This window comes from Aythya ferina, assembly GCF_964211825.1.
Source record: "Aythya ferina genome assembly, chromosome: 29".
In the NCBI taxonomy this organism is placed as follows: Eukaryota; Metazoa; Chordata; class Aves; order Anseriformes; family Anatidae; genus Aythya; species Aythya ferina.
In genome coordinates this window covers 2945969-2973300 of record NC_140326.1, presented here as the reverse complement: position 1 = coordinate 2973300, position 27332 = coordinate 2945969, and the positions used below count along the sequence as shown (strand labels likewise).

General features: G+C 43.9%; 2 protein-coding genes across 5 annotated transcripts; both read right to left on the bottom strand.

Moving 5' to 3' along the window:
• Nucleotides 1–2421: 2421 nt before the first annotated feature.
• LOC311425150 (methanethiol oxidase-like) lies at nt 2422–11856 on the bottom strand. The gene is made up of 13 exons (XM_084500688.1): nt 11550–11856; nt 8754–10342; nt 8131–8184; nt 7655–7767; nt 6360–6545; nt 5733–5853; nt 5461–5643; nt 4937–5125; nt 4570–4644; nt 4281–4402; nt 4091–4183; nt 3850–3968; nt 2422–3312 (listed from the first exon to the last, which is right to left on the bottom strand). The coding sequence occupies exons 2-13, from the start codon at nt 8755–8757 to the stop codon at nt 3150–3152; spliced, it is 1422 nt and encodes a 473-aa protein (XP_084356814.1). The 5' UTR covers nt 8758–10342; nt 11550–11856; the 3' UTR covers nt 2422–3149.
• A 143-nt stretch (nt 11857–11999) lies between these two features.
• Nucleotides 12000–25870, bottom strand: LOC311425151 (methanethiol oxidase-like). Of its 4 annotated transcripts, none has more exons than XM_084500689.1 (13): nt 25450–25870; nt 25246–25335; nt 20906–20959; nt 20010–20122; nt 18575–18760; nt 16791–16911; nt 16457–16639; nt 16177–16355; nt 15425–15503; nt 14795–14916; nt 14534–14626; nt 13366–13484; nt 12000–12756 (listed from the first exon to the last, which is right to left on the bottom strand). In XM_084500689.1, the coding sequence occupies exons 2-13, from the start codon at nt 25247–25249 to the stop codon at nt 12594–12596; spliced, it is 1416 nt and encodes a 471-aa protein (XP_084356815.1). In that variant the 5' UTR covers nt 25250–25335; nt 25450–25870; the 3' UTR covers nt 12000–12593. The 4 variants fall into 4 exon arrangements, with proteins under 4 accessions (XP_084356815.1, XP_084356816.1, XP_084356817.1 ...); XM_084500690.1 differs by having other exon boundaries at nt 25510–25707; XM_084500691.1 differs by lacking the exon at nt 20906–20959 and having other exon boundaries at nt 25450–25765.
• Between the last annotated feature and the right edge of the window lie 1462 nt (nt 25871–27332).

Genomic DNA, 27332 nt, shown 5'->3' with positions numbered 1-27332 from the left:
GCTTTTTGGTAGCACATCTCTGGCTGGGACAGGTGGAGAGATCAAAGCTGAAGTCCGACATTCTTTCAGGAACTGGATTACACAGCCCATGCCAATGAATGTCTTAAAAACATTTACCTAAAAAAATAAGATAGCTGAAAATGTTCCTTTTGAAGACAGAGATAAGAGTCTGCTAGTGCTCTCAAGACTGCATTGACACTGGATCTAGGTCAGGTTGATGGTTGGACTTGACAATCTTGAAAGTCTTTTCCAACATAATGATTCTACGAGTCTGAATCTATGATTCTATGAAAAGTTCACCATGCTTTGAAGCATGTCAGGCACAAAGTCCTTGAGGCAAAAGAAATCAGGAGATGATTTTTCTGGCTCTCATTCATCTGACCTGTTTGAAATGGCCAACTCTGAGTGACTTGAAACACCCTGCCAGTATGCCATTTTCCCTCTCCATGGGCATAAAGGCAATGAAGGCAACTACGCACGTGTCCTCCTCCAGAATGTCCTGCTGTAAGGCTGGGCGAGATGGATCGCATCACAGACACAGGGGTTCACAGAACACCCTTTGCAAGAGCAGGATGACCAGACTAGTCGTTTCAGAAGATAAACTGGATTTGCAGCCTCATGAAGGAGATCAAATCTGATTCCTCGTGTACTGTGGGAGTGGGTTGTGAGCAGAGTGCACAACACCATCATGAAGCAATCGGGCTTCACGAACCTGGCTCAGTGGATGCTTCCCCCACTCTCAGCTACAGAGAAGCTGGAGGCTCAGCCCAGCCCAGAGCAAAGTCAGCTGAGCTCACCTCCTGCAGAGGGACAGCACTGCAGCATAGCATGACTGCGTTTCGCCTCCCTCAAGGCACCTGACTGTCTTTTTTCCATTATTACTCCAGCCACCCTTTCCCCTACAAGTGAGCTGTTTGCTATTGGAGCAAGAGTCACAGGAGAGGGGGCAGAAATATCTGACCAGAAGCATGGGAAGAGTGGGCTCACTCCTCCCCACTATGTCCCACAGCTACAACCGGATAAACCCATCTGAAACCCACATCCTTAGGTTGTGATTTCAGGCACCAGCTAATGAGCAGCCACTTCAGGCTGCCACTGAACAGCCCTGCCACGTGCAGCCACAGGGAAATTGTCCACACCAATGGACAGTGAGTCACGTTTCTGGCGGCTCAGGTTTCTGCCAGATCAGCTCGTTGAACTGACTTCTTCCACAGCCCCACAATCACTCCACCTGGCACCAGAGGAGTGGCAGCACCATGCAGCTGGGGAGCATGGACAAGCAGCACCTGTCTTTTTTCCTGGCATCCAAGCTACATGACAGCAGTGGATGCATTGTGAGCCCCATGTCTTCCGTGTCTCTACCTGAAAACAGGCATTAGCAACTCGGCAAATATATGCAACTCAACTCATATACTGAGCAGTTTACTTAAACATTTCAGGTTTCACTCCAAGGAACTATTTTATACTTCTTCATATGAGTTTCTGGTGAGTGTCTACGTATTGTGGTAGCAAACATGAAGGCAGGAAACAGGTCAGTGTCTTCTATTAGAGATTATTTTTATCTATAGTAAAATGACCTAATAAATCCACTTTTCCATCCTCTGCAATATCCATGGTCCCTTCCAACCCCTCTCCAATTCTGTGATTCTGCGAATGGGGATGGGGCCTGGCCCGTCCCAAGGGCAGGTCTCCAGAGCAGATTCACCTCACCTGGCCTGCAGCCTGGAACAGGGTGCCTGCTGCCCAGACCCTCCCTGCAGCCGATGGAGAGGAGGCGGCACCTCTGGAGAGACCCATGCTTGGCAGGGGTCTGAAGGAAGGGGAGAGCTCATTCCAGAGCCACCCCACCAGCAGGGACATCACCTGAAAGGCTCCTCTGATAGGGAAGCTCTGCAGGACCTCAGCAAGGGTTCACGCACTCCCAAGCGATTGTGGGGCTGAAGAGCAGTACCCCAGGGATGCTTCCCACCCAAGGCTCACCACTGCAACTTGGGCCCTCATCTAACCTCATCCTCTCTGCTCCGTGGGGAGAGGAAACCCCCTATCCCTTCCACAAAGGGCAATTCCTTCCAGACTTCTTGGACACTTCATTCAGGAAGTTATGGAAGCAATCTCCAGAAAGGCTGGATTTTCTCTAGGACCAATAAGGGTGCACAGAAGAACCCAGCAATAAGTTTGCTGATGGAAGGGGTGAAGGAAGGAAATGAAGTTACTCTTCCAATGTAGATAAGTAAAAAGCTAAAATTTGTAATGATCCACAATATATTGACATTTTTGCAACCTTTGCATCTCACAGAGACAAACAGGCACTCTTGCACTATCGGTGACTATGTAGAGGTGATTTCCCAAACATCAACCTTATCATTAACCACTGCTGAAAACATTATAGAAAGGTTCAATGAAATAAGACACGTGAAGATCTAGGTGATGCAAAGAACAATTTTATTTGTGTTTAAAGCAGAACACAAGAGCAAACCAGTGTCAGGAAACAGGCACCTCTTTTCAGATTAAAGCACTACTCGCTCCTTTGGCTGTAATACAATATTGACCCAAGCATGCCACAAGCAAGCCTCAAGTGCTCTTGCACCAGGGAAAGACTGTCCAGGAATGACCTGGATGAAGAACAGCAATTCAGACAAAATGGTTGGTTTGCTTTCTTTGCCTGTCATTTCCAAGTGCGAATGAGCTCTGAATCATAACAGAGTTCAACAACTTCCCATCAGACCCTGCTACGCCACAGCAATTGCTATCAGGCTGAGGCCAGCAAGAAAGGTGCCCAACAGGCCCCACAGCAATGACAAACAGCACGATGGGTATGCAGACATCTGTGAAATGGTGCTGTGCATACTGCACATCTCTACACGATAAGTAGCAAGCACCCTTAACCCTGCTCTGTGAAGCGTGCCCAGGGGTTTCTTTGCACTGAAACCAAAGGCAGACACACGGTGCCACAAGGTGAATACTGTGTCTGTGCTCACCACTGGTCTGCCCGAATCAAAGCCTCCAACAGGACAGCTGAGCTGTAGCTCACATTAGCAGAAACCTAGATTCCAGCAACGAATGGGGACCCCCAGACCCAATTACCCTACACTCTGTTTTAACAGCTGCACCGAAGACTAGAGAGAAGAAGGGAGTCTAGGCGATGGCGTCTAGGCCAAGATGTCGGAGGTGGAATCTCCGCAAGGGAAGCGGATAGAATGGGCAAGGCAAGGCCCATTGGGTTCCTTTCCGAAATCCACCAGGAAGTTCTTGTTCACGGTCAGGCCTCCTTTCTCAGTGTCCACATCAATCTGCAGCATGACAGAGCCTTCCCTGCAGGGGGGTGAGAGAGCAGGTATTACAGACAAGCACACGGGGCCCTTCATGCCCTTCATGAGGTGGAGGCATTCTCCCTGACATCTTGTCTTCTCCACAGAGAAGACAGCAGAGGCTCACTCCCAGCAGTGGCTAACACCAGCACCCATGGCTCCGTGCTGAATTCTCACCGGAGGCGAGTAAACTGCCAGGCATGATGTGACAGACAGGCTGCAGCTTGCCTTTGTGTTGGAGGTCATCGTTACTAAACCAAAACGCCTCTGGTGGAGCAGAGCCGTGGCCTGGCTCTGAGAGACCCACAGATGGATTCACTCCAACTGCAAGGCCGATCAACGTACACGCTCCCAAGCCAAGCCCTGCCACTGCAGCTCCACACAGGGAGCAGGTTCAGAGGTGCATGGGAGACAATTGCGTGTGCAATTCAACAAGAGCAAGCGCAAGGGATTCCTTGCAGTCCCCCGGGTGAGGCACCTTCCCCACTTCTAGCAAGGAGGCCTTGCAAAAGAGGCCCCTTTCCTCCCCCAGATCTCCTACCTGACCACGTTCGGGTAGAACTGCTTGTCCCACGTGCTGTAGAAGGAGTTGGTGACGTACAGCCTCTTGCCATCCAAGCTGAGCTGCATCTTACAAGGGCCACCGTACACCCTCTTGCACTGGAGGCACAACAGAGAGCAGTGATGTCAGGGCCTCTTTCTCTCAGCAGACAAGCAAAAGCAGAGGCAGCAGAGCAGAGAAGCAGAGCACAATGGCTGCCTCCCCTCCTAACACAGCTCACCTTGATCACCAAGGGCTCCGGCTGGCACTTCAGCTCTTCATCTCTACACACAGTCACGGGCCCGCCTCTGAGGATGCTGCCTCCCACAAACACCTGGAAGCAAGGCAGTGGGAGATGTGTGGCTTGTATTGTAACCACCACCAGGTACTGATAAGGAAGCAACGCTGCAAGCCCCTCTGCCCGTCCTTACCTGTCCCACCAGCCTGGGCTTGCAGGTTTTGGAGATGTCATACTGGCGGATGTCTCCGTGCAGCCAGTTGCTGAGATACAGGTATTTGTCATCCAAGGAGATGACCATGTCGGCTGTGAAAGCTAGGGCACAGAAAAAAGAACTCTGGAGGAGGCGGCGTCAGCAGAAAACTCAGCCCCTCTGGCACGGCGTGCATTGGGTTTACAGGGCACAGCCGCTGGGCTTTGCCAGGCTGCACAACGCAACGCTCCGAGAGGAAAAGGGCAACTCCACCTCAGGGCTCACCAACCTGGCATCTTGCAGAGAATCCATCCCGACACGTCCTTGGCTGGTATCTGAATCGCCTCCTCTACTGACCAGGTGTCTCTCTGCAAAGGAGCACAAACACCGTGCCGTGGGCATTCCTGGCTGCTCAGGCCAGAGCCCTCCCCTGCGCTCGCCCACTTGCACAGCCAGGCAGATTGTAGAATCATAGAATATCTCGAGGTGGAAGGGACCCCTAAGGATCATTGAGTCCAACTCCTGGCACCGCACAGCTCTCCCCAAAATTTTAGAGCATGTGCCTAAGCACGCAGTCCAATCGCTTCTTAAATTCAGAGAGTCTGGGTGCAGTGCCTACTTCACGCCTGGGTTTCTGGTGGCTGCTGGCAGAATACTTGCCTCACAACAAGTCTTGTAGAAGCGGTAGATGATGCCACTCAGGGCACAGCTGACATAGCCCTCAGCAGCATCGGGGTTGTGGAGGAACTTAACGCTCAAGGGCAGAGAGTCCTCCCCCAGGTCAAAGCACTGGGTCAGGGTGCGGCAGGACAAGTTCCACACGTTCAGGCGGCGCCCAAAGACCCCTGAGGAAGAGGAAAGGCGAGAGTCAGGAGAGGGCAGGGGAGCTACGGAGATCGCTCACACCTAAAAATGCTCCCTGGCAGGGACAGCCACGGCAGCGGCTACCCAGCATTAGCAGCAGCAAAATGCAGTGGCTTTGGGAGCAGAGGGAGAGAACAGGAACCAGCCTGTCTTGAGGAGAGACGATGAACGTCCTGGGGCAGTACCTGTAAAATGGGCCATTTTGGGACAACTCCGCCTGCCCCCTCTCCCCGGTTCTGGACCGTTCAGCAACCGCATCAACATCCTCCCATGACCCTGGTCAGTTCTGGCTCAGTGCTTGCATCCCCATTCTCACCTTTCTTCAAATCATCAGGATTAAATCCACGCCCCGCACGTTTTGGAACCAGTCCGGCAGAGCTGATGAGAACGTTGTGGCGGGGCTGGTACCAGAAGTCGTAGCCAGTTGGGGGGGCCTCGCACTCCTTTTCCCAGTTACCTTTCAGCTCAAAGGTCTCTCCATCCAGCACAATAAATCCTCCTGTGATGCAAGAGGGCATGCACAACAGATCGAATACTCATCTTTCCAACCAGTCATGTTGTTCATGGTCTTATTGTAGGGAAAAGTACCTTTTCCATTGCCAGCTGGATCTCCCATGTTGGCAATCAGTATATCACCATTAGGCAGGCTATGAGGTACACCGAGGTATCCCTTGTTGCACTTCCAGAAGACATCCACTGGCTCAATCATCTGAAAGAAGTGTATACACGAGTAAGTCTGACTGATCTGCTTATTTCACACTACATGGCAGAGCAGAGTCTTTGCCATCTGAGGTTTCTGATGTTCACAGGAGTTTTCTTTTGAAGAAATCACACCTGCTAGGCCTTGCTCATCCTTGGAAAGAAGCGAAGAAGCCACTGAGCTCTCCTTTACAAGGACAACATGAATGCAGCAACTTGTAAGAGCTTATTTGCCCACCTTACTCTTTGGGATGGGGGCCAGGCATGGGGTGCTACATGGCTTCCAGTTATTAGACACTCCCTGAATGCAACAGGCACAGGGAAGGCAAGAAAACGGGGATGGGAGCCTCCCCTCAGCCTGAGAAGGAGAAAGCCGAGGGGGAACCATGACCCAGGTCTCTAAAATCAGGGGGAAGAAAAGAAGAGGAGGAAAACCTTCTTCCCTGTGCATTATTCCAGAAGCACCAGTTCCCAAGTCCTTCCCAGAAAGTTGCCTTTGAATCAGCTCAGGCATACCTTACACAGCTTGGGAGCCCGGCACTGTGAACCCACATCCACCACGTAAATACGGGAAGAAATCAAACAGGGGAGAATCAGCTTGTTCCTTTTTGTTGTGATATTGTCAAAGCAGACGCAGCCAGCGCTCCACCCTGAGGAATGCAGCTCATCTTTGAGGTTGGGCATGGGCAGGCGGTGGATCACCTAGGCAGTCAAAGGCAAAGTTAGGGTTCAGTCAGGAAGGCAGGGAGAAAAGGGGACATTAATACAGGCAGATACTTCTATCTTTGTAGCCTCCATGTGACTAGAGCTGGGACTGCCTCTAGAGACGCAGAAAGGAGAACATTGCTCCTTACACTAGCCACTGCCCTTTGACAGGTGACTGTGTGCAGCTGGGAAATGTGGAGATATCAAAGATTCATTCAAGAATTCCTCACCCCATGCCACTAAAATTCAGAAAATTACATATGAAGAAATGATGGTTATCATCTTGACATGTCAGGTGATTCACTCTGGAAGCTTCTCCGAACAGTGGACTTTCAGAAGTCTGTATTTTCTTTAAAGTGCATTTTCTCCTAATCTCTTGCAGTAATGGAGTAATCAGGTAATATATATACACCCCTGATGTAGACAATCTGCCTAGTATTTACTTGTTTCTGAAGGATTTCACGTTTAGGATGATAGCAGACAGGTTGGTTCAGAGCATTCTGAAATTGCAGTACAGTAGAAAAAAGCTGAAATCTGCAAAAGTGCAGGATACCCTAAACCATCTGGGTCACTAGCGAACATATTCCCTGCTGAGCAGCCACTGGCAGGGTGATTCAGAGCATGTGCTCAAAAGTTCACTAGTAGCACCAAGCTGCTATGGAAATGAGTTGGGAAGTGAATCCCTACTGGCTTGTCCCCTGAGACAAAGAGATGCTGATGATTCAACTGGAGCCAGGTACACAGGGGACAGCAGAAAAGCAGCAGGAAGTTAACATTCATAGCAGACAACATCCCAGGCTGGTGTGTATCACCAGTGGAGAAGCAAGAAATAGGCCTGTCATGGCAAAAATTATTGGTTGCCCAGACAGTCATGAAGAGGACATGAAAAACAAATAGGAAGAAGGATAAAAGAATCAACCCAGAGACAGACATGAAGATGTGGAAAGACAAGAAGGTGCAAGGCATAAAAAAAAACAACAAGCATGACAGAGTGGCTGGAAAGCACTCTGATTTTCCATAGCAGAAAGGAGTAAACGTCATGAATCAGGAAGCACAAAGACAGCAGCTAGTCATCAGCTCAGTAGAAATAGTCTAGGCACAGGTACCTGGCCGTAATACGGAGATCTGGGGTTGAGATCAACAGTGGCCAAGAAGTCAGGTTGGTCGATGCATGTTTCTCGGTAAGTACAGGTCACATAAGCAACCTCTTCCCTAGGAGCTTCAAATAAAGAAAACTTGTGTTAAACAGAGACATAAAATGACCATAAAAGAAAAAAAAAAAAAAAAAAAAAAGTTTCAGCAGACTCAGATAAGACTAAGCCACATTTTCTGCAGCTACAACCTTCCTCCATGGTCAATGACAACTGCCCAGCCCTGGCTCACTACTGGCCCAGAGCTGAGAACACAACACAAACTGATCACTGCACAGCTCCAGTTTTCTCCCACCGAGGGAAGGGACTCAGCACATGCAATTAATGAACGGTGGTCTCTAAAAGACTCAGGCTTTGTCATCATCCAGTCTGAAGCTAACACCCCCCTTTCACAAACGCCCCCCTTTCCAAACATTCCTGAGAGGACTTGCCTTTCACAACGTCCGGGCAGACGGGGTAGTCGTAGCACTGAAGTTTGCATCTGTCTGAGTTGAGAAAAAGAGAAAAGTGAAAGGAGAAACATCCACGTCCTTAAATGCTGTCAGTTCAAAAGGCTCCATCCCACCCAGCGGACCTTCGCCCACCCTCGTCATCAGTGGGGACCTCTGACCAGCATCTACTTGCAAATATTCAGACTAGATATAAGGCAGAAATTCTTCACTATGAGGGCTGTGAGGCACTGGCACAGGTTGCCCAGAGCAGCTGTGGATGCCCCATCCCTGAAGTGCTCAAGGCCAGGTTGGATGAAGCCTTGAGCAAGCTGGTGTGGTGGGAGATGTCCCTGCCCAAGGCAGGGGGGTTGGAATGAGCAAAGCTAAGCCCCTGGAAGCAGACCAGTAGCAAGATGAAAGACACCTTTGTGCCCTGTCAGGCAAAGCCCCAGGCTTCAGTCCCACCTTCCTGCAGCGCTGCAGAGGAACAAAGCTCCCAGTCCACAAGTGGGACTCGGCTTCAAGGTGGGATGTCTGCAGCCCCAGGCAGAGGCTGGAGCCAGGGCCAGGATGGAGCGAGAAGGCACGGAGCTGCTGTGGGGAGGCTGCAGAGCGTTTCTTACCCATGCTGAAGGCCTTCTGGTTCACTGTCCTCAAGAGCAGAGGTGCTGGGGCTGGAGGAGCAGCTTGCTGTCTGCCTTGCTGGAGTGGGTTGTGTAGTGCCAGGGCTGCTCGGAGGGCCCTTATATACACGACTAAGGGGTGGGGGGCAGAAAGCAGGCTGCCAAGGGAGGAGCGAATGTTCCCAAGCGTTTGGGAGGTGCCAGACCAGCGCTGTGGCTTGTTTCCGCCTTGCTAACCACCAATCTAGAGGAAAAATCTGCTAGTCCATGCAGGTCCTTTCCTGAAGCACAAGCCACCCCTATCTGATCCTGGGGCCCTGCTCATCTCCACTGGGACTTCTTTGGGCTCTGGAGGCCTCCATGGCCCAGCCAAGACACAAGCTAATTAAAGCCATCCCCCATGCCCAGCTTCTTGCAATAGAAATGTGCAGCGATTGCAAATTCCACACGAGGGATGAGAAGCCCAGCTAGATAATTGGCCCCACCAGCAGCCTCCTGGAAATTACGAGGCTTGAACTCATGGAGGCCACCAAAGGCACCTCCAAAATCTGGACCCTGACACAAGGCACGTCTCTGTTTGAGGGCTCAGAGGAAGACACGGGCTCCCTGCCACCAGCTCAGAAAGCCAGGCCCACAGGTTCCTCCACCCGTGAAGAAGACTTCCTGAGCTCGGAAGAACCGGGATCCAGGGATTCCGAGAGGCAGGGGCTCCACCAGTACTGAGCTCACAGGAGACCTGAGGAGTTGCCACCAGCTCCCAAGCACTCAGAAGACAACTATGGCCAGGGACGGATGCCTCAGGATGTACATTCTGTGCCAGTCTTGGTCCAGCACATCTGAGGATCAAGACATGCCAGCTGCCTCTCAGGCTTGCACCTGCACACGGGAGAGTCAGTCGACGTGTGAAAAATAGGGACCTCGAGGATTCAGGGCAGGTCGGCGTCACAACACGGCACTGCAGCAGTGGCCACATCCTCTCTGCACCTCCCTGAAGCAGAACGATGCCAAGAAAAACTGATGCTGGAGGTGTCTCCATGTCCACCTGCTTGGACAAACTGCACAGCTCCATGGGTTCTTGGGACAGGGTCCTGACTGGGTGGCACAAAGCCCTACAATCCACCAAGTGCCGCGGAACGTGAACGAGTACCATATCTCGCGGAAGAACTCCTCAATCAGCGGGCAAATTACATCGGGTAAGTAATTGCTCCACGTAGGAATGCAGAAACATCTGACAGAGCCACTAAAGAAGCCCTCGGGAGATCCCTATCGGGAGAGAGGACATCTCGCCCAGGCTCTAATTAATGGCTCTGGCTTCAGCACAGCTCTCTAAACAGGTGACAGAGGGACACGGGAGCAGCCAAACTCTTGGTCTTTTCTGTCAGAGAGGAGCATCAAGCTGACACCATTGCCCAAGGATTCTTACAAGAACTCGTGATCTGTTCAGCACAAATGCGCCTCATCAGTTTCACTGCCAAGGGCAAAGGCAGGCTGAAGAGGGGTTGTTACCTGCCACAGCTGGACCCTTCCACACAAACCATCAATGGACAGTTCGTGCTGCCACTGCTGCTGCCCAGCTACGTCAAGTTTCTCTGTAAGACAAGAAGAAGTTGGTAAAAGACCATCACGGAGGAGAGCACAAAGCATGCAAAGCAGCGGCACAAAACCCTGTTTGATTAGCTGCCAGAGAAGTGGAGTCCTACTCAAGGCAAGAGCGGCTCCTGTGAAAGAAATTACGTCCTCTGCCAACACCAGGAGGGGTCAAGAAATGCCATCAAGATCAAAGCCCAGGACTGCCCTTCTGCCTTGATGACCTGAGAGTAACACGTAGGAGTGGGGGGAAATACATGCACGGCAGTGAAACGCACTGGAATCACCTTCCGTGTGATTGGGCTTGCCAAACGCTTTCGGGTCAGGTGGCAGCAAAGGCAAAATGACTGGCACACAGGCTCACGCTCATTTATTCCACGGAATTTGCCTTTCAGGCTGGCACGGCCTGAAGATGTGCTCCAGAAAATGGGCACCAGGGGATGCTGCCCACTGAAGGACACTCAGGCCTGATGGCAGGGTGCAGCTGCAGCGGCTGCTCCATCAGAGGCAACGTCAGGGGCTTGGCTGCTGCCCCTGACAGAGTGCTTTTGCAGTCACCATGTGCATGTCTCAATGCACCTTCTTGTGCCTGTACACCTGCTAATTAAAAACTTCATTAGTCTGCTGCTCATTAACAGTGTGCTGGTCATCCTAGTTGGCTTTCCTCGGTGACGTCTTTGGCATCCCTCACAAAACCAAGCTGTGGGGCGTAGAGTTTTCTAATTAAAGCTGATAGGAAGAAGGATAAGAGCAGGCTCAGCAACACCAACAGGAACGCAAGCAATGGTTGGTGGGGAACAACATTGCTACAGCCTGCTACCAGCCCAAGAAGAGCTCCCTGTGGCAGGCACAGGTAGGAAGCTGTGACATGGAAAAGCAACCAGGGGCAGCCCAGACCGTGGTGGCAGCTCCGTCCCTCCTCCTGCCCATCACTTCCAACCCTGATAGGGACGAACATGGTGTCATTGTGATCATGGGCATGACAGGGTTATGCAACGTGTTGTGGACTTGTATTGCACACTGAACACGCTGGGAGAAGACCTTTTATATATAGGTATTTATTTGTCTTATATGTGACTTGGCTGCAAAAACGTAAATGAATCTGTAACCTTAAATTAACAATAAATGAGAGAAAAACAGAAAATACTGTTAGCAAGGAATAGGTAAGCTGCACTATGCCCTCCTGTGGCCATCTAGAAGATTACTTACTTTAACTTCCAGCAAACGAAGTCATTCTGAGGATACTCAGCAGTTTGGAAGTACCATCAGCTCCACGAGCCTAGGTCACACTAGCTGGTTTCTTCACATTCTTACCTGCTTCCCAAGAGATGATGATTTCAACAAACAACATCAAATAGTGTATGCAGACCCAGAGTTTTATGTGCATGTGAGTAAGGATGGGTTTTAGCCAGTGGGTAAACCTTCTGCAACAGTATTAAATGAACGTTTGAGTATTTCTTTTTCTCCAGTTGTACAAAATGGAAGAGAAGCTCTGCTTGTAATAATGGGAACAAAGGTGACTTCAGCAAAAATAAATTCTTCACCTAAGAATTTCTAAACAAATGTCATTGCTACTTTCTGAAATGATGTTACATTTTATGTTCTCTGAAACAGAAAAAGATGATATACTAAAGAGAAGAAAAAAAGTGAAGCTCCATCTGACTCGAAGAACAATTTTATTGGTGATTTTTTATAATATCACATACATAGATGTTAAAATATAACCCAGCTCTGGAAACACATGGCTTCAGATTAGATACGCATTATTTTTATGCTGTGTCTGCTGTATAACACCGATCAATTTATGAGTAAATTAAGCTTTGCAGGGAAAGGACACTTGTGCTCTGGGACAAGCCCATGAAATGTACACTTCTTAACAGCTTCACCACCACCACCTGGCAAACAATCCTTAAAAGATCAATGTGCTCGGCCTCAAAACCTGCAGTCAATAGTGATTACACAGGACTTAAGGCAAAGATTAGAGAAATAAATGAGATGTATATCATGTTTCAGAAAGATTCACTTGGCTGCCTCAGAGAATGAGAAGAAAATGGAGCTTCTGTGGCTCACCCTAATGGAATTCTAAATTTAGACAGCGGACAAAGTCCTGGCTGAACTGATTCACCTATATAAAATCAGAAGTGGGGGTAGGGAGGAGAGAGAGGGAGAAACAATCAAACGAAACAAACATGGGGAAAAAAAAAAAAAAAGAAAGAAAGAAAGAAGAAAAAAGAAAACAGCTCCATACAACAGTTAAATCCAGATATCTGAGGTACTGTCTCCTCCAGGATAACGAATCTCATGAGCTAGAACAGGCCCATCAGGCTCCTTCCCAAAATCCACTAGGAAGTTTTTGTTCACTTTCAATCCACCTCTTTCAGTATCCACATCAACCTGCAGCATAACAGAGCCTTCCCTGAAAAAAGGGACAAGAAAACAGACATTGGGAAAAGGACTCATATTTGCTGGGCAGGATTTTTCTTTGTTTAATATAGAAAGGAAATTAAATTCCAGATTCAAACTAGGCCTTAGCAGGCCTAAAAAGTGAGTTACACTGCCTCAGTAAAATCTGCAACCTCATATTAGCAATTAATGAGTGAAATAGTTCATTCATAGCAGCGAATTGTTGTTAATTAACAAGGAAAAGGCAAACTGCACTATGCCCTCCTGTGGACACCTGGAAGATCATCTTTTCCACTGTTGATTAACAAAAAAATATAGTCATGCTGCTGTGCTTAAAGGCAGTTTGGAAGTAATACAGAAGGCTAGGCTACATTTACTGGTTTCTTCCTATTCTTATTTACCAGTGTGTACAGACCCAGAGTTTTGTGCCTGTTAAGGAGGGAGATGGATTCTCGCTTGTGAGTGAAACATCCAGATTGGAGATCTGTGCATAAAAAGTTACTGCATTCAGTCTCCTTGCCTGTGTAGACCAGCTGGTATATGCACACTATTATTTAAGTAATAGTAGTAAAATCTTGAACACAGGCCTGTACAGTCATCCCTTTCACCGAGGTGTACTTACTTGACAAGATCTGGGTAGAACTGCTTGTCCCATCCACTGTAGAGAGAGCTGGTGACATACAATCTCTTCCCATCCAAACTAAGCTGAATCATCTGAGGTCCACCTTGCACTCGCTTCCCCTAAAATTGTAACAGAGAACAAGGCAGTCAAGACAAGCTGCCACAGAGGTTGAGCAAAAGAAATGCAACAACAAGGAGAAACAAAACAACGTGACAGGCCTGCTACTTAGAGGACCATCCAACATTCTGAAATTCTTGACACTGAAGTAACAAATCTTCCTGTTTTGTAGAGAAAACATTTTTTTGGGGAACCTTATTTCTTATTAAGAGGTAGCCTCAAAGCCAACTCAGATGGGTCTTGCTTACTTCACAGAACTAACAATGTAATATAGTAAGGGCTGAATGGATCACGATGCTGTGCTTAGATGAAAGCATAAAAAAAAAAAAATCAAGCAAGAGATGGGTGGCATAACACTGTTGGGAATAAGAACACGCCTATACAGCAGCTAGGTTACAAACTGCACTATGAATAAAAGGATTATGTGGAGCTTCCTCAAACCATCTTCAGTAGACAACAGATCTAGTCACGAGTATGTTCAGATCTTGCACAATATGTTCAGATCTTCCAATAACACTTTGCATACATGGCTGCCTTGGCAGTGATAATATTAATGCACACTAATCATGGCCAGAGACAGTTAATATTCTTTCATTTTTCTATCACACTGACTAGTTTTATAAAACTCTTTATCTGAAAACTTATATATACACACACACACAAGGGACACTGAGGAATACTACATGACCTGGTTTAGTGTTTCAGTTGTTGAAAGATTATCAGAAGGAATGATGGCAGTGTGATGTATACGCATTGAATTAGCTTTAAATTAGCTAGCTAACAACAGCAGGGAAGATGTAATTACACAGCCTTTGGTACAGTCAAACAACTTGTACAATTCCATCAGGGACCCAGAACACTTACCAGGATTTACTAGCGCCAGCCCATGCTGAAATGTGATACCTGCAACCCAGGCTGTAAGCCAGGATATAAACTTGCTCAGATACTGCTTTATATGTTGCACCTTTGACTGCAGTGTAGGGATATTTCAAAACAGATTATAATTAGCAGTGTGCTGACAAATTACAACATGCATGTTAAGAAAACCTACTTTGATCACAAATGGCTCTGGCTGACACTGCAGCTCCTTGTCTTCCACTACAGTTACAGGTCCACCTTTTATGATACTGCCTCCCAGAAACACCTGTAACCAAGGGAGGGTGTGAGAATAGGTGCTGGATATCAAAGGAACATGAAAGCAATATAGTGATCATTCTCAAGCAAGGGTAAATTGCCATTTCCTCCTTTCTGAAAAGGAGGAAATAAGGTTGTACTGCCCTTGTATGTGACAGCTTTTCTGAGGCTGGCTTACCTGACCCACCAGCTTGGGTTTGCGAGTGTTGGAGATATCATACTGACGGATGTCTCCGTGCAGCCAGTTGCTGAAATACAGGAACCTGTCATCCAGTGAGATGAGGATATCAGTAATAAGACCTTCAAGAAAAGATGCAGTAGCAGTCACAAAATGGACTAGACGAGCAACAATCAAAACCACAAGCCTATGATCTTTTGAAATTCCAGTCATATTAGCCTCAGAAAAATATGTTAAGAAATGGGCTGAACAAACGCAACCATCCTTGGAAACTCTGTGCTTACTCAAATAGAGGTTTAGACCCTACCAGCATTTCCAGGACTATTCTATAGTTCTGTTGTGGAACTACTGTGAGTTCATATACAAGACCCAAACACAAAGTATTTTTCTATAGAAGCTAACCTCAATCATTGAGCAATGTGAGAGCAGAGGCCTGACAAGATCTCCCACTTGGTGGCTCATAAACAAAGCTAAATTGGTTACATCATGTTATACAAAGAATCCAAGCAGAAACTTAGTATTTTAAAAGGAAAGTTTTTGAACACATAAAGATTTCCCAAAAAGCTACACTGCAGAAGGGAACTGAAGAGGAGAACACCCCATTTCTTCCCCAACCATGCTCATACTAACCAGGCATGTCAGGGAGAAGCCATCCTTGCACCTTCTTGCTGGGTACTTCAATCACCTTCTCTGCTGCCCAGTTTCCTTTCTGCAAAAGGCACAGGAGAAAACACAGCATTATTAGTGCCTTGAAGTTAGCCAAGAAGCTAGCATGACAGAGGGAGGAAAAGCAAACAGTACTATTTATTTAACAGGTCCTGTACTGAGGTGATACACATGCTGCAGTGAAGTGTTACCAAGGGGTGAGGACAGTAAGTACACCACCACTGAGAATGAGCTTTGTTAGTAATGAAACAACATCTCAGACTGCTCTAACAGCAGCAGACTGCTAATGTCCTATAGACTGTCATCCTATCTCCTCCAGCTTGCCCTCCAAAATGACAATAGTTATGCTCCCCTGTTCATGACACCATCCTAGCTCTAACTTCAGGTCTTCCCTGTGCTCCCAAATAGTGGCTGAGCAGTAGGCAGCACAGGCTGTCACTGGTGACAAGTCATACGTCAGCTGCAGAGATACTCAGAAAGTCTGCCAACTGCAACTGCTCAGCCATGAAGGACCTTTATGGTAACTTCATGAAACCCATGGTATTGCTTTTATCCTCACCATCATTAGATGGTTTTCTCTCTGACATGATGGTATTGCTTGGCTAGAATTGGACTGGAATTAGGAGCTCTCTCTCTTTTTAATCAGATTCTATTTCCTAAGTGATTGGTGGATTTCTGAAGCAGCTAGGTTTGCCATGGCTTCTTTGATTGCTTACCTCCGTCTTGTAAAACCGATGTACTGTACTATTCAGAGCACATCCAACAAACCCTTCTGCAGCATCTGGATTGTGGAGGAATCGGATTTCCAGAGGAATGGAGTCCTTCCCTAAGTCAATTTTCTGAATGTAAGTATGAGAGTTCCAGTCCCACACATTAATATGACGGCCATAATGCCCTAAGGGATCAGGTCAGACAAAAAGAAGCACGTAAGAGATTATTTTAACTTTAATGAAAAACCACTTTTACTTTTGAGAGTTTAAACACACGATCCCTCACCTTTCTCTACATCAGCGGGGTTAAACCCATCTGCCAAGACTTTTGGGGCTCCCCACTCAGTGCTCATCAGAACATTATGCCGTGGCTGATACCAGAAGTCATAACTAAAGGGGGGGACCTTCTCCCCTTTCTCCCAGTTTCCTTTCACTTCAAAGGTCTCTCCATCGAGCAAAATAAAGCCACCTGATACAAAATGGAAGACACAAAGTGTTAAAAAAGATAAATAATATATTAATACCTAAATATCTATTTGCTAAGCACTCTGTAAATGTGATCTTATGCTTAACGAAAATATTGTGATTCCATTCCATAAAATAACAAAGGGGATTAATACCTTTTCCATTGCCAGAAGGATCTCCCAAACAGCTGATTAAGATGTCACCATTGCCCAGACAGTGAGAGGTGTGAGGATTAGCCACATTACCCTTCCAGAACAGCTCCACTGGTTCCACAACCTAAAATGAGTATACATATAACCAGACCTTTGCTAAGATTATGGAATACCAATTTTACCAGTAAGAACAGAAGTTTCAGAGTGGGAATGGTGTGTGCCTCAGGGCAGCAGTTTCTTCTGCTACTTTGCTTATTGAGTACTTGACACCTCTTCCTTTCTACTCTAGCCAATAATACACTACCATCCATGACATTATAGATATGTTTGTTCTTTTCAAAAACATAAACAGCAACAGTCTAATTCATGCACCACTGAGACACATGCATCTGTATTTGTTTTAATTAGTAATAGTGGCAGAAACACCACTGTGCGATTTTCAGATGTCAGCTCTCATTTGGAGTTCAGAGGAAAAAAAATCTTTGAGACTTGCCAGAGACAGTTCGAAACAAAATCCACTGTATAGGAACAGACCCTTGGGATGTTTTATTCCACTGTATTAACACTTAAAGTCTGGCAATGTTCTAAAGATCTCAAAATTGTAAGATTATGAATGAGATCATTTGCAGGATCACTTAACATTTTCCTTCATTACACATTATGACCTGTCTTCAAAAGCCATGTTTGGCAAGTACACTAAATTTGTCTCTGGCACTCTGTACTGAAGTTTTACCCATTGGTGTAGGATTCACCCAAATTAATGCTATCCCAACTGAAGCCAGGACACAAGTATCGATTCTGACAGTGTACATATTTACATCAAAGCTAGTCCTCTATGCTTATTTTATAATCAATAGAGATATAGACACTTTCAGGACATAATTCCCTTATCCTTATCCTAATACAGTTGTCTAAACTAGGTTAGACAAATCTGACTCCAGCAATGTGTATTTTTCCACTGTCTGAGAAGGGAATCTGAACAGGTGTGTACAAAGTAAAAAGCCTGTATCCAAACCAAACCTAAGCCAAATGAGTTCTATTGAAGTGGAAGCTTTTTAAAAATAAATAAATAAATAAATAAATAAATGATTTGTTTCAAAGAACAAGAGATAACAAAAAATGTTATTTTCTCCATATTAAATAATTTACTAGATTTTTCTTTTTAAAAATCTACATATTGTAAGTTTAGGAACAAGGATTATAAATCAAGGAGGAGGTGTCCTTTATGGAGAAGATCTGGTTTTGCTCAGTAGAAATCCCATCAAATTTGAATTCATTAGGATCTCTGAAAAACATATGCTCGGTTGAATGTGTTGACTGTGTCAGATATGAATTTGCCTTGTGATCTGCTAGTCAGAAACGATATTACAGCGTGCAAACACATTGACTGAAATTTGTATTGCAGAGGCAGGCTGAATTCTGAAACTTCCTAACTTCTGAGTGTTTGACATTGTATATACATGTACTTGCAAGATTTTTGTGTGCAATTGATCAATAAACTGTAGGAGTTTCAGAACCCCCACAAGTTCCTAATATTTGGCAAAAGTATCTAAATCTGTTCTGACTCCACTATTCTAATTTTAAGTTGGGATCCATAAAATTACCATCTCTTGGTCAAAAAAAATAAAAATAAAAATAAAAATAAAAATAAAAATAAAAATAAAAATAAAAATAAAAATAAAAATAAAAATAAAAATAAAAATAAAAATAAAAATAAAAATAAAAATAAAAATAAAAATAAAAATAAAAATAAATATATATATATAAAAGAAATAACCAAAATATACCTTATGGATTCTAGGAGCCTTCGGGTCCGTTCCCACATCCACCACATAAATGCGAGACGAGATCAGACTTGGTAGAATGAGACGATTTCTTCTCTTTGAAGCATCCCCATAGCAGCTGCTACAGGCGTTCCACCCTGAATGATGGAGCTCATCTTTAAGATTGGGCATGGGCAGGCGGTGGATGACCTACAAAGTCAGAGACATACTTAAGATTCAGTCTAGGATAGTTTTTCCCCTAGGCAAAGAAATGGGTCTTTATGTCAAAGCATAAATTAATAAAGAGCAGAAGAAAACTGCTATTTGTTATTCAGGAAGCAGATTCAGTGCGAGATATGCAGAGCTGAAACAGTAAAGCAGGAGAAGAAAGTTGGACATCACAATTGCATAGCATTTGTTAAATGTTGTATGCTATTAAATTCATCCAAATCTTTTAAAGGTTCCAGCTAATTAAGGAGATGTGGAATAATAATATGGAAAAAAAAAAAAAGACAAAGAAAAAAACAAACCATCAATTGTTTATGTGCTGCAAGTCTTACACTTTACAAGATTTACTTGATTACAGCTGGGGCTGACTGTTGCAAACTGACTTGTTAATTTGCACTCTTGCTTCTGTTTTTTACCTTTCCCCTGTATAACTGAGAAAAGTTGAAGATAACAGCTAAGTTCTGCCAAATGTTCAGGATATTTGTTTCCTCCACTCCTCTACAATAAAAACCTAAGCAGTAGTTATAAAAAAAAAAGAACAAATTATGAAAATCTACATTGTCAAACTAGATTCACTGCTCCTTCAAGATATGGAGATCAGAGTCCAAACATATCTTTGGTCATTTAAGTCATATGAGCACTGAATGTTTAAATACAGTTTAGAGCATGCTGTTTGCAGCAACAAACTAATCACTCTTAACAATAATTGGGATCTGGTAGTGCTGGTAGATGGCTACCTACAGCTTTCCATTCACAAAGTAGATGGATTAGATTTCTAATGTGTACAATTTCCCATGATATCAGGGATCCTATACTATAAACTCTGTCCACGCTATTGGCACACCCCAAGGAAATAAGACCTTCTAGAGTTTAATGCTTATGCTCAGTATAAATCAGCAACAGTGCTACGAAGAGGACTATTACAACACTTAGCACAAAAGCATTGCTCTGAACATGTCATGAGACTAGCAAGGTAAATGTTATTTTGACTAACCTAGTAAGAAAAACAGCAGAGGATTTAATTGATTCTCAACGCAAATACCTATTTGAAAGTTATGAAAAAAGAGAAACAAAACATGAAGTCAGTCACAGAGCAGAGAAGGAAAGTTCATGACTGGAAGGGTTACAAATCATATCAGAAGTAAGAAGTAAGACTAGAAGCAGTGAATGCAAACCCAAATATTCATCTCCCTAGAAAATGGAGCACTAGAGCTGTTCTACACATGGGTACCTGACAGTAGTGGGGAGATTTGGGGTCAACATCCACAGTGGCCAGGTAGTCAGGCTTCTCTATCCCAGTGTTTCGGTAGATGCAGGGCAGGTACAAGATCTCCTCCCGGGGACCTTTCAAGGTAGAAGTCTTGTTTAATGTGTTGGAACAAACCACTTTATAAAAAATGAGGTTAATATTGAAATACTCTTTTTTTTTTTTTTTTTTTTTTTTTTTTTTTTTTTTTTATCTCCAAGTCTACGAACTGTGATTCTTCCTCACTGGTAACTAGGAAGCCAGACCTCAGTATTTCCGTTGTATGGAGGTAACATTTCCATTGTATGGAGGCTACAGCAAAATGCTTCAAGGGCTTTGGTAAGGTTCAGGATTTAACCCAACAGTGCTGGGAAGATCAGAGCATGACTTTAGTACAGCTACAAATGGATGAGAAGCTTCCCATTGAACTATGTCACACAGTCCCTTCTCCAGTTTTTCTTTTCTTCTCTCGTAGAAAAATCACTTGCTTTTATGAGAGAGTCTGAGTGCAGTCTATAAAGCTCTCCACCCAAAAATAAAGAAGAATCATTTTTGTAAGCTAAATTATGGTAACTTGTACCTCATGTTCTTATGAATAAGCTCTATTTTGCAGCATATTAGCATCCTATATCCTATATCTGCACACTTATCTAAACCCTAATCTGCTTTGTTTTAGCACTATGATTCAGTGAACTCATGGTAACAGAGGTTGCATGCTTTGTGCAGCTGGGTCCAAAATGAAATCCAATCTCTTCTGGTATTTGAAGTCTACTTGGCCTTGCTAATTAGCCACTCTGGAAGGCATCTAACTGATCTTCACTGAATTTGAAATCAATTCCTTTACTGATGGCTTGGATTTAAGAAAAGATCCCACTACTTGCCTTTCATGGCATCCAGAGGAGTTGCATATCCTGGACCACATGCTCCACATTTTGCTGATTAGAGGAAAACAAAGAAGTTTAAGTCTCTAAATTATTTTAAAATTTACCTATAAAATAATATTGGCTTTGAATTCAAAGATTGATGAATCTTACATTGATTTTTACATTACCAAACACCTGTAAGTCTCACTGACTCCAGTTAGTGGTGAAATTACTTCAGTTTCTGAAAATATACTGAATATGACACTCCACACTCAAAAATGATGGCAAATTTTGGCCTTCATTTCAAAGAGTTCAACCTCACTATTTTAAGCCACATTCATATATGACAATGGTCTATGGATTTAAAGAAAATTGTGTTAAATGTTTTAGAGATAGCTGCTGAATCACTGCCAGATGAGTAAGTAGCCAGATTGCCCAGTTTGAACAACCCATTTTATTATTATTGGAAAGCCTCCAGTCTTCCTCTGCATATAAATGCTGAAGAAGTGGTGACTTTTAAGGATTTATGACCTGGGTAAGAGGTGATACTGCAGGCGACCAAAAAGGAGAAGAGAAAGGGGAATTACGAATCATTACACATTTTCTCTATTTGAAACTCAGCTCCCCACCTCTGTTCCTTGAACTGGCAATTCCATATTTACCATTTCTAGCTCCTCATCTACAGCATGAATCAGCAGAAGGAAAACAGCTTAGTGGGGAAACCATAACTTTAGAAGAACCCCACAAAAGCAGACAAAAAGACCGAGTCTCGTGGAAAGCTGGGCTCTGTGTCAGGAGGGAAGAAGACAACACTTTATAGAAGCTGAGCGTGTAAGACTGAGAAGCAATGCTCCTGTTTTCTGACAGTCAAAACCACTGATAAACCCTCAAAACTTCAATGGGGAATGGGACTGCAGCAGTTGCACAGATTCTCTATCTGGAAAGTGATGCGTTCACTGTCAAAAAGACACGACTCCTATTTTAGGCTCATTCAGAATTAAGAGCTTGATCTTCATGAAGCACTACTCGCTGCTTACACATAACATTTCATAACTTTTTCAGATTATTTCTAACTTCCTTATTTCCCTTTGTACAAGCTTGGATCCATATCAACATCTAAAGTAATATTAAAGCAGCTTCATACACAGCAATTTCTACTCAAGCACAGTCACCAGAACATGTATGCTGAGGACTGTATCAATAAACTGTTGGCTAGAATTAAGAAAATATTACCCTGAAGTATTCTCAGGTTTTTCCCCCTCTGCTCTCATGAGACCCCACCTTACAAAAATACGCCAACCAGCTAATTGTTTGCCATTCTCTGACACTGCCACATTTAAATACAAAAGAGTTTTTTTTGTTTGTTTGTTTGTGTTTTTTTTTTTGTCCTGAATGCTGCAGGCCTAAGATTCCAGATCCAGAGGTAGCAACAGATCCATTGCCCATTTAATTATGGACCTTTCTTTAGAGGCAAAATGCTTCAAGCAATCCACTCATTGCATTTGGAGGCTCATAATTTTAAAAACAAGATCTTCTCAAAAAGAGCTATTTAGTACTTTAGGTTTAATTTCACATTCTTTGTGAAACATTTTTATCTGAAAACGCAAAATAGAAAGTTTGCTTTGTTCCACTTATGTCTAAGTTTTACAAAAAGCCATAATTTAAACTTTATTCCAATTTTCTCAATCACCTAAATTAGCAGGCACTCAGTATGCATTAGACCACAGTGTAATTAGCATTGCAAATGCAGCGTTCTGCAGATTACTTTGAGAAAAAAGATTTGTGCAAAATTGTTTTCCAGAGAAAACATACAGCAAGATGAGGAACATTTCCTCTTACATTTGTTTGTTTCTGCTTTCCCTCTGATCTTGTTCAAACACTCTTTTATTCTAAACCATTGTATCTAACTGCCTCAAGATATCTGAGGATGATGCAAGTCTTTCTGTTATATGATGCCAAGCTCAAAGTCTTTCTGTTATATGATGCCAAGCTCATTTGTGAGTACAAAATAAGGTTTTTGTCATGAGACTGATTTGTACCATCTTGTAGCAACATGCTATGTACAGTAACTATGGATATTTACACAGCAAACAAATTAATATAAATCATTACATTCCGGAGCCCCCATCAATCTGGCAGCTGGCTAAGTGTTTTGAACACCAGGAAGTGGGACATTGTTATCACATACATGTGGTTTGCATGCTCCAGCTATGACAAAAACACTTTTTTTTTTTTTTTTTTTTTTTTTTTCCCTGTATCTTACACCTTTGCAGACAAATTCTCTTATGGATAGCTCCTCATTCACAAAGCCCACCTTCCTCATCTTCCTAATAAAACAACATTTCTCTACCACCAATTGCTCACGTTAATTTAATAGGAAGAACACACGCATTTAACTTTAATTGCTTCATTGTACAATTTTCCTTTTTTTCCTCACAAATGGAGGTACAATGAGTCCAGCTTCTCCTCATTCCTATGCAGTTTTTTTGTGTATATGCACTAAGAGCTAATAAAAATGCAATTTTTATTTTTTTTTTTTTTACTGTTGTTTACAGCAATTCTCACTTCTGGAGAGCAAAGAGAACTGAAGAATCCAATCTAGTTTCCTTTTGCTCTGTATTTTTTCATGTCTTTCTACCTGTCCTGTTCATCTCGCTAGAGACCAAGTGGACCAGTAAACCCAACAAAACTGGGATCCTTCATGGACCACCACCACAAATACTTATGTAACAAGTGTGTTAACGTTCCTAGGTGACATGCAAAGCCTCTGAGGAAGCCACGGCACAGGTGTGCTATACCCAGATTAACCTGGAATTACTAGTAGTCTTGTATAATGATGTTTATAGATATACAACAAGAGGTAATAGTGTTGTAAAAAATATCCTACCTGATAAAGCACAGTTTCATAGTAAGCTGGGCAACTATTTACACAAGGAAGAAGTCCTTTCTTTCACAGTTTGGGTTTAACAGCTTGAAATGAAGGAAGGGAGCATCAAAGACTTTGCCTTTTTATTCGTATTATTTTATGGCAACAGAGTTCTTCAGCCCACTTAAGACAAACTGTAAAGGTGCCTACATGTAAGAGGGAGTTTAGGAGAAACATGGCAATAGATTAGGCACCTCTGTTGAGAGCTTAAAGTTAGGTAGAATAAATCTAGGCCAAACTGCGCTTTTCACAGAGCCTGAGGAAATAGAAACTTCACTCAGCCTCAGTGTGTGCATTGATTAAATGCTGACATTAAAAAACAAAGGTAGGCAAATCTGGTGCATGGTATGACTGTGCCAGGTTACGCTGCTGAAATAAACACCCAAGTGGCAAAAAAAGAAATGAGTTTATCAGCTATAGTATATGCATGCCAAGAAACAGGCCTTACAGAACAGGGGCAAAAGAAGCACATTCTTTCTAGAATCCAAATCTTTTTCCAAGTAACAAATTACGCAAGGAGACTTTAATGATCTGTTACATTTTTGAAGAGCAGTCTAAGACTTCATCTTATACACTGCCAAGTGCATACTTTTCCAAACCTTGTAACCAATTAATCACCATCAGGCTACTTTAAGCTTCACGGTACAGCATTTAACTTACTCTTTATACACTGCCTGGTTACTTCTTAAAGGCTGCCACTGCCATTTAGACAAAACTGTCATTATCATGGGTTGCAAATTGAAACTTGCAGTTTTTAGGAACTGAAGTAAAACGAACACAGTTTATTTTGTGCTATTAGTACTTACAAAAGCACAAAAAGATAAGCATTCACCACAGGGAGATAACCAAAACCAGTCTCTTTTGCTGAGTCAGAAGCATTGTTTTTGTCTGTGCAGTTATGGGTGTTTTTCTAAGTTCTACAACTTTTTTTTTTTTTTTTTTTTTTTTTGTGAAATCACAAGGTAAGTGTCCGCTTTGTAAATTATACAATAATATATTCACATGCAAAGTAACTTTTCTACTTCAGTCCTCTTCATTTCCTGGCATCCAGAAATAAAAGTAAAAATGATATAACCAGAAAGGGAGTTCGGGTCCTCAGTTTACCACCTTCCTGAAAGGGGCACTCACATCCACATTCAACTACGGCAGTAAATCCAGATACTTATTTCAGTTTCCAAATGCTGAGGTACTAGGACACACATTTAATGACAGCGTAAAGAGCAGCCACTGATAGCATTACAGCTATTTATTTACAACCACGGGAGCTTTCAGTAGCTTAAAGAAGTAAACCCTTTAATAGAGGAAACGCACACCCATGCTGTGCCTCTCCTTACCAGTCCACCCCACTAACAAACACGCTCACAAACTTCACACGGTGCAGAACTGCAGAAAAAAGCAGCAGACCCCCCTGCAGATCCCGGGGGTCTCTTACCCATGCTGGATCAGGCGATCCCAAGTGCTCGGTGTGCACAGCAGGAAGTGCAGCCGCCTGGACGGGATTTTTGCGAAGCAGAAGCTGCACCTAGAAGGCAATAAATGCAAGCATGACGGGGTGGGCAGGACGAGAGAGAAGCTGCCCAGGGGAGGACCCAGTGCGGCAGAACACGGAGGTGAGGAACAGAAACCCAGCACCTACCTCCTGGGAAGCAGAGGAGGAAGCTTTTGGAGCCCACTTCCCGACGTAGCAGAGCTGTACCTGGAGCTGCAGCTGGCTCTGGTTGCCTTTCCACTTGCTCCTCTTTATATTCCAGATGTATTTATCTGCGTGCCTTGTGCCCAAGTAGCTGCCCTTGCACAGAGAAAGCCTGTACGCTTTCTAACAGGAAAAGGGGAAGCAGTTGTGCTCCAAAGCTCCTGGCTGTGGGCAGCGTTTCAAGTTCTCCAGGAGCAGACGCATGTGAGACCAGAGCGCAGCTCTGAACCGCGTCCAGCTTGGCACGCAGCAGCTGTGTTTTTAACACTTCATGGCCCTTCGGTCCCTGAAACAACGCAACCACAAAGAGGGACCTGGTCTGCTGAAAACTTCACAGCATCACTTCTCAGAGCAGCTTCTTTCAAGACTGACAGCTGCCCTGAGCATGTGAAAATCTCTGTTTCACTCGTTAGCCTACCTGGGATTCTGCTAACTGCCCCTGCTGAGAAGCAGTCTATTGTTTTCCTGTTCTTTTAAAGGTCAGTAGTTTTTTCCAGGCAAAACTACCTGTTATTTCCCAAAAACATTTTCAGGAGAGGATACAACACCTTACTACCATACCTTATTTCCCATCCAGGTTCTTCTCTGCCTTTTACACGAGCCACCAGCAACAGCTGAAAACCTGCATGCTGCTGAGATGTTAAAACTATTTTTGCAATTCCTCCATCAAATCAAGAGAGCTGACAAACAATCTATAACTAACCATTTATTTAGATTTATTTAGTGTACTGACCTTTTTTTTTTTTTTTTTTTTTTTTTCCCCTCAACAGGAATTAGACAAATGCAGTCTGTTAACTTGTTTACCACTTCAGGCTGCTAGCTAAATATTTTGTGCAAACACATTCCAGTCTAACATTGCTCAAAAATACTTGTCTCTACATTTTGTTTTCAATACCCCACTGCTGTAGTTAGGAATTTGAACTGTGTGACCCATCCAAATCAGGTCTCTCGCATCACATCTGATGGGCTGACCTCTGCTAACTGCTTCAAAACAAAACATTTTTTGAAAAAGAATATATATAAATATATATATATATCAATATATATAAACGTCCACAAATCATTAGCATTTGTCAGACTGTTCATTTTTGATTAAGAGTTCCTATCACTCATTTTGGGTTTTTCCTCCTCTGTCCACCAGTTAATTCCTTTCTTAACTTTCCATTTTAAAACACTACTTTACTACGCATAAGCTTGACTCGTTTTTTTAAAGCCACCATTAAAAATGTAAGTCTATGAAACAATTAGGTATTTCATAAAATAAAATTATCAGTACATTATTATCTCATCGAACCAAGAGACTGTGCTCTCGGGGGATGCCATGGAATACTAACTGAAGAGCTACCTCAAGGAACCAGCACTTGGAAGCTCTGGTCCTTTGATCAGAGCTGGATTTTCAGACCAGTGTGCTCCTGAAGAAGCCCTCTGAAGACAAAGGGCCTCTGAGCACTAACAGGAGTTCGTGAACACCACTTCAATTACAAAATCTATGACCTGAATTTTAGATGGAATGAGTGGGAATTCAGTCATTCTCAGCAACGATCTACTTCTGCTACTGTCGAAACCACCAGGAGTTTTAGCTCTCAAGGTCACCAGGAGAGTTAGAGCAGCATCACGCGTCTTTTGAACCTCGTGCAAGGAGTGAGAATGTCAGAATATCAGAGGAAGCACATAATACAACAAAGAAACGTGCAAGGTGCTCAGGCAATTTCTTAGTTTGCTTATGTTTAAATTATCTGACCCAAAAAGTAACGCATTATTGTTCAGGATGAAAACCACATTATATTAAATCACTAGTAACTTTAGCTCACATCTCAGGCCACTGA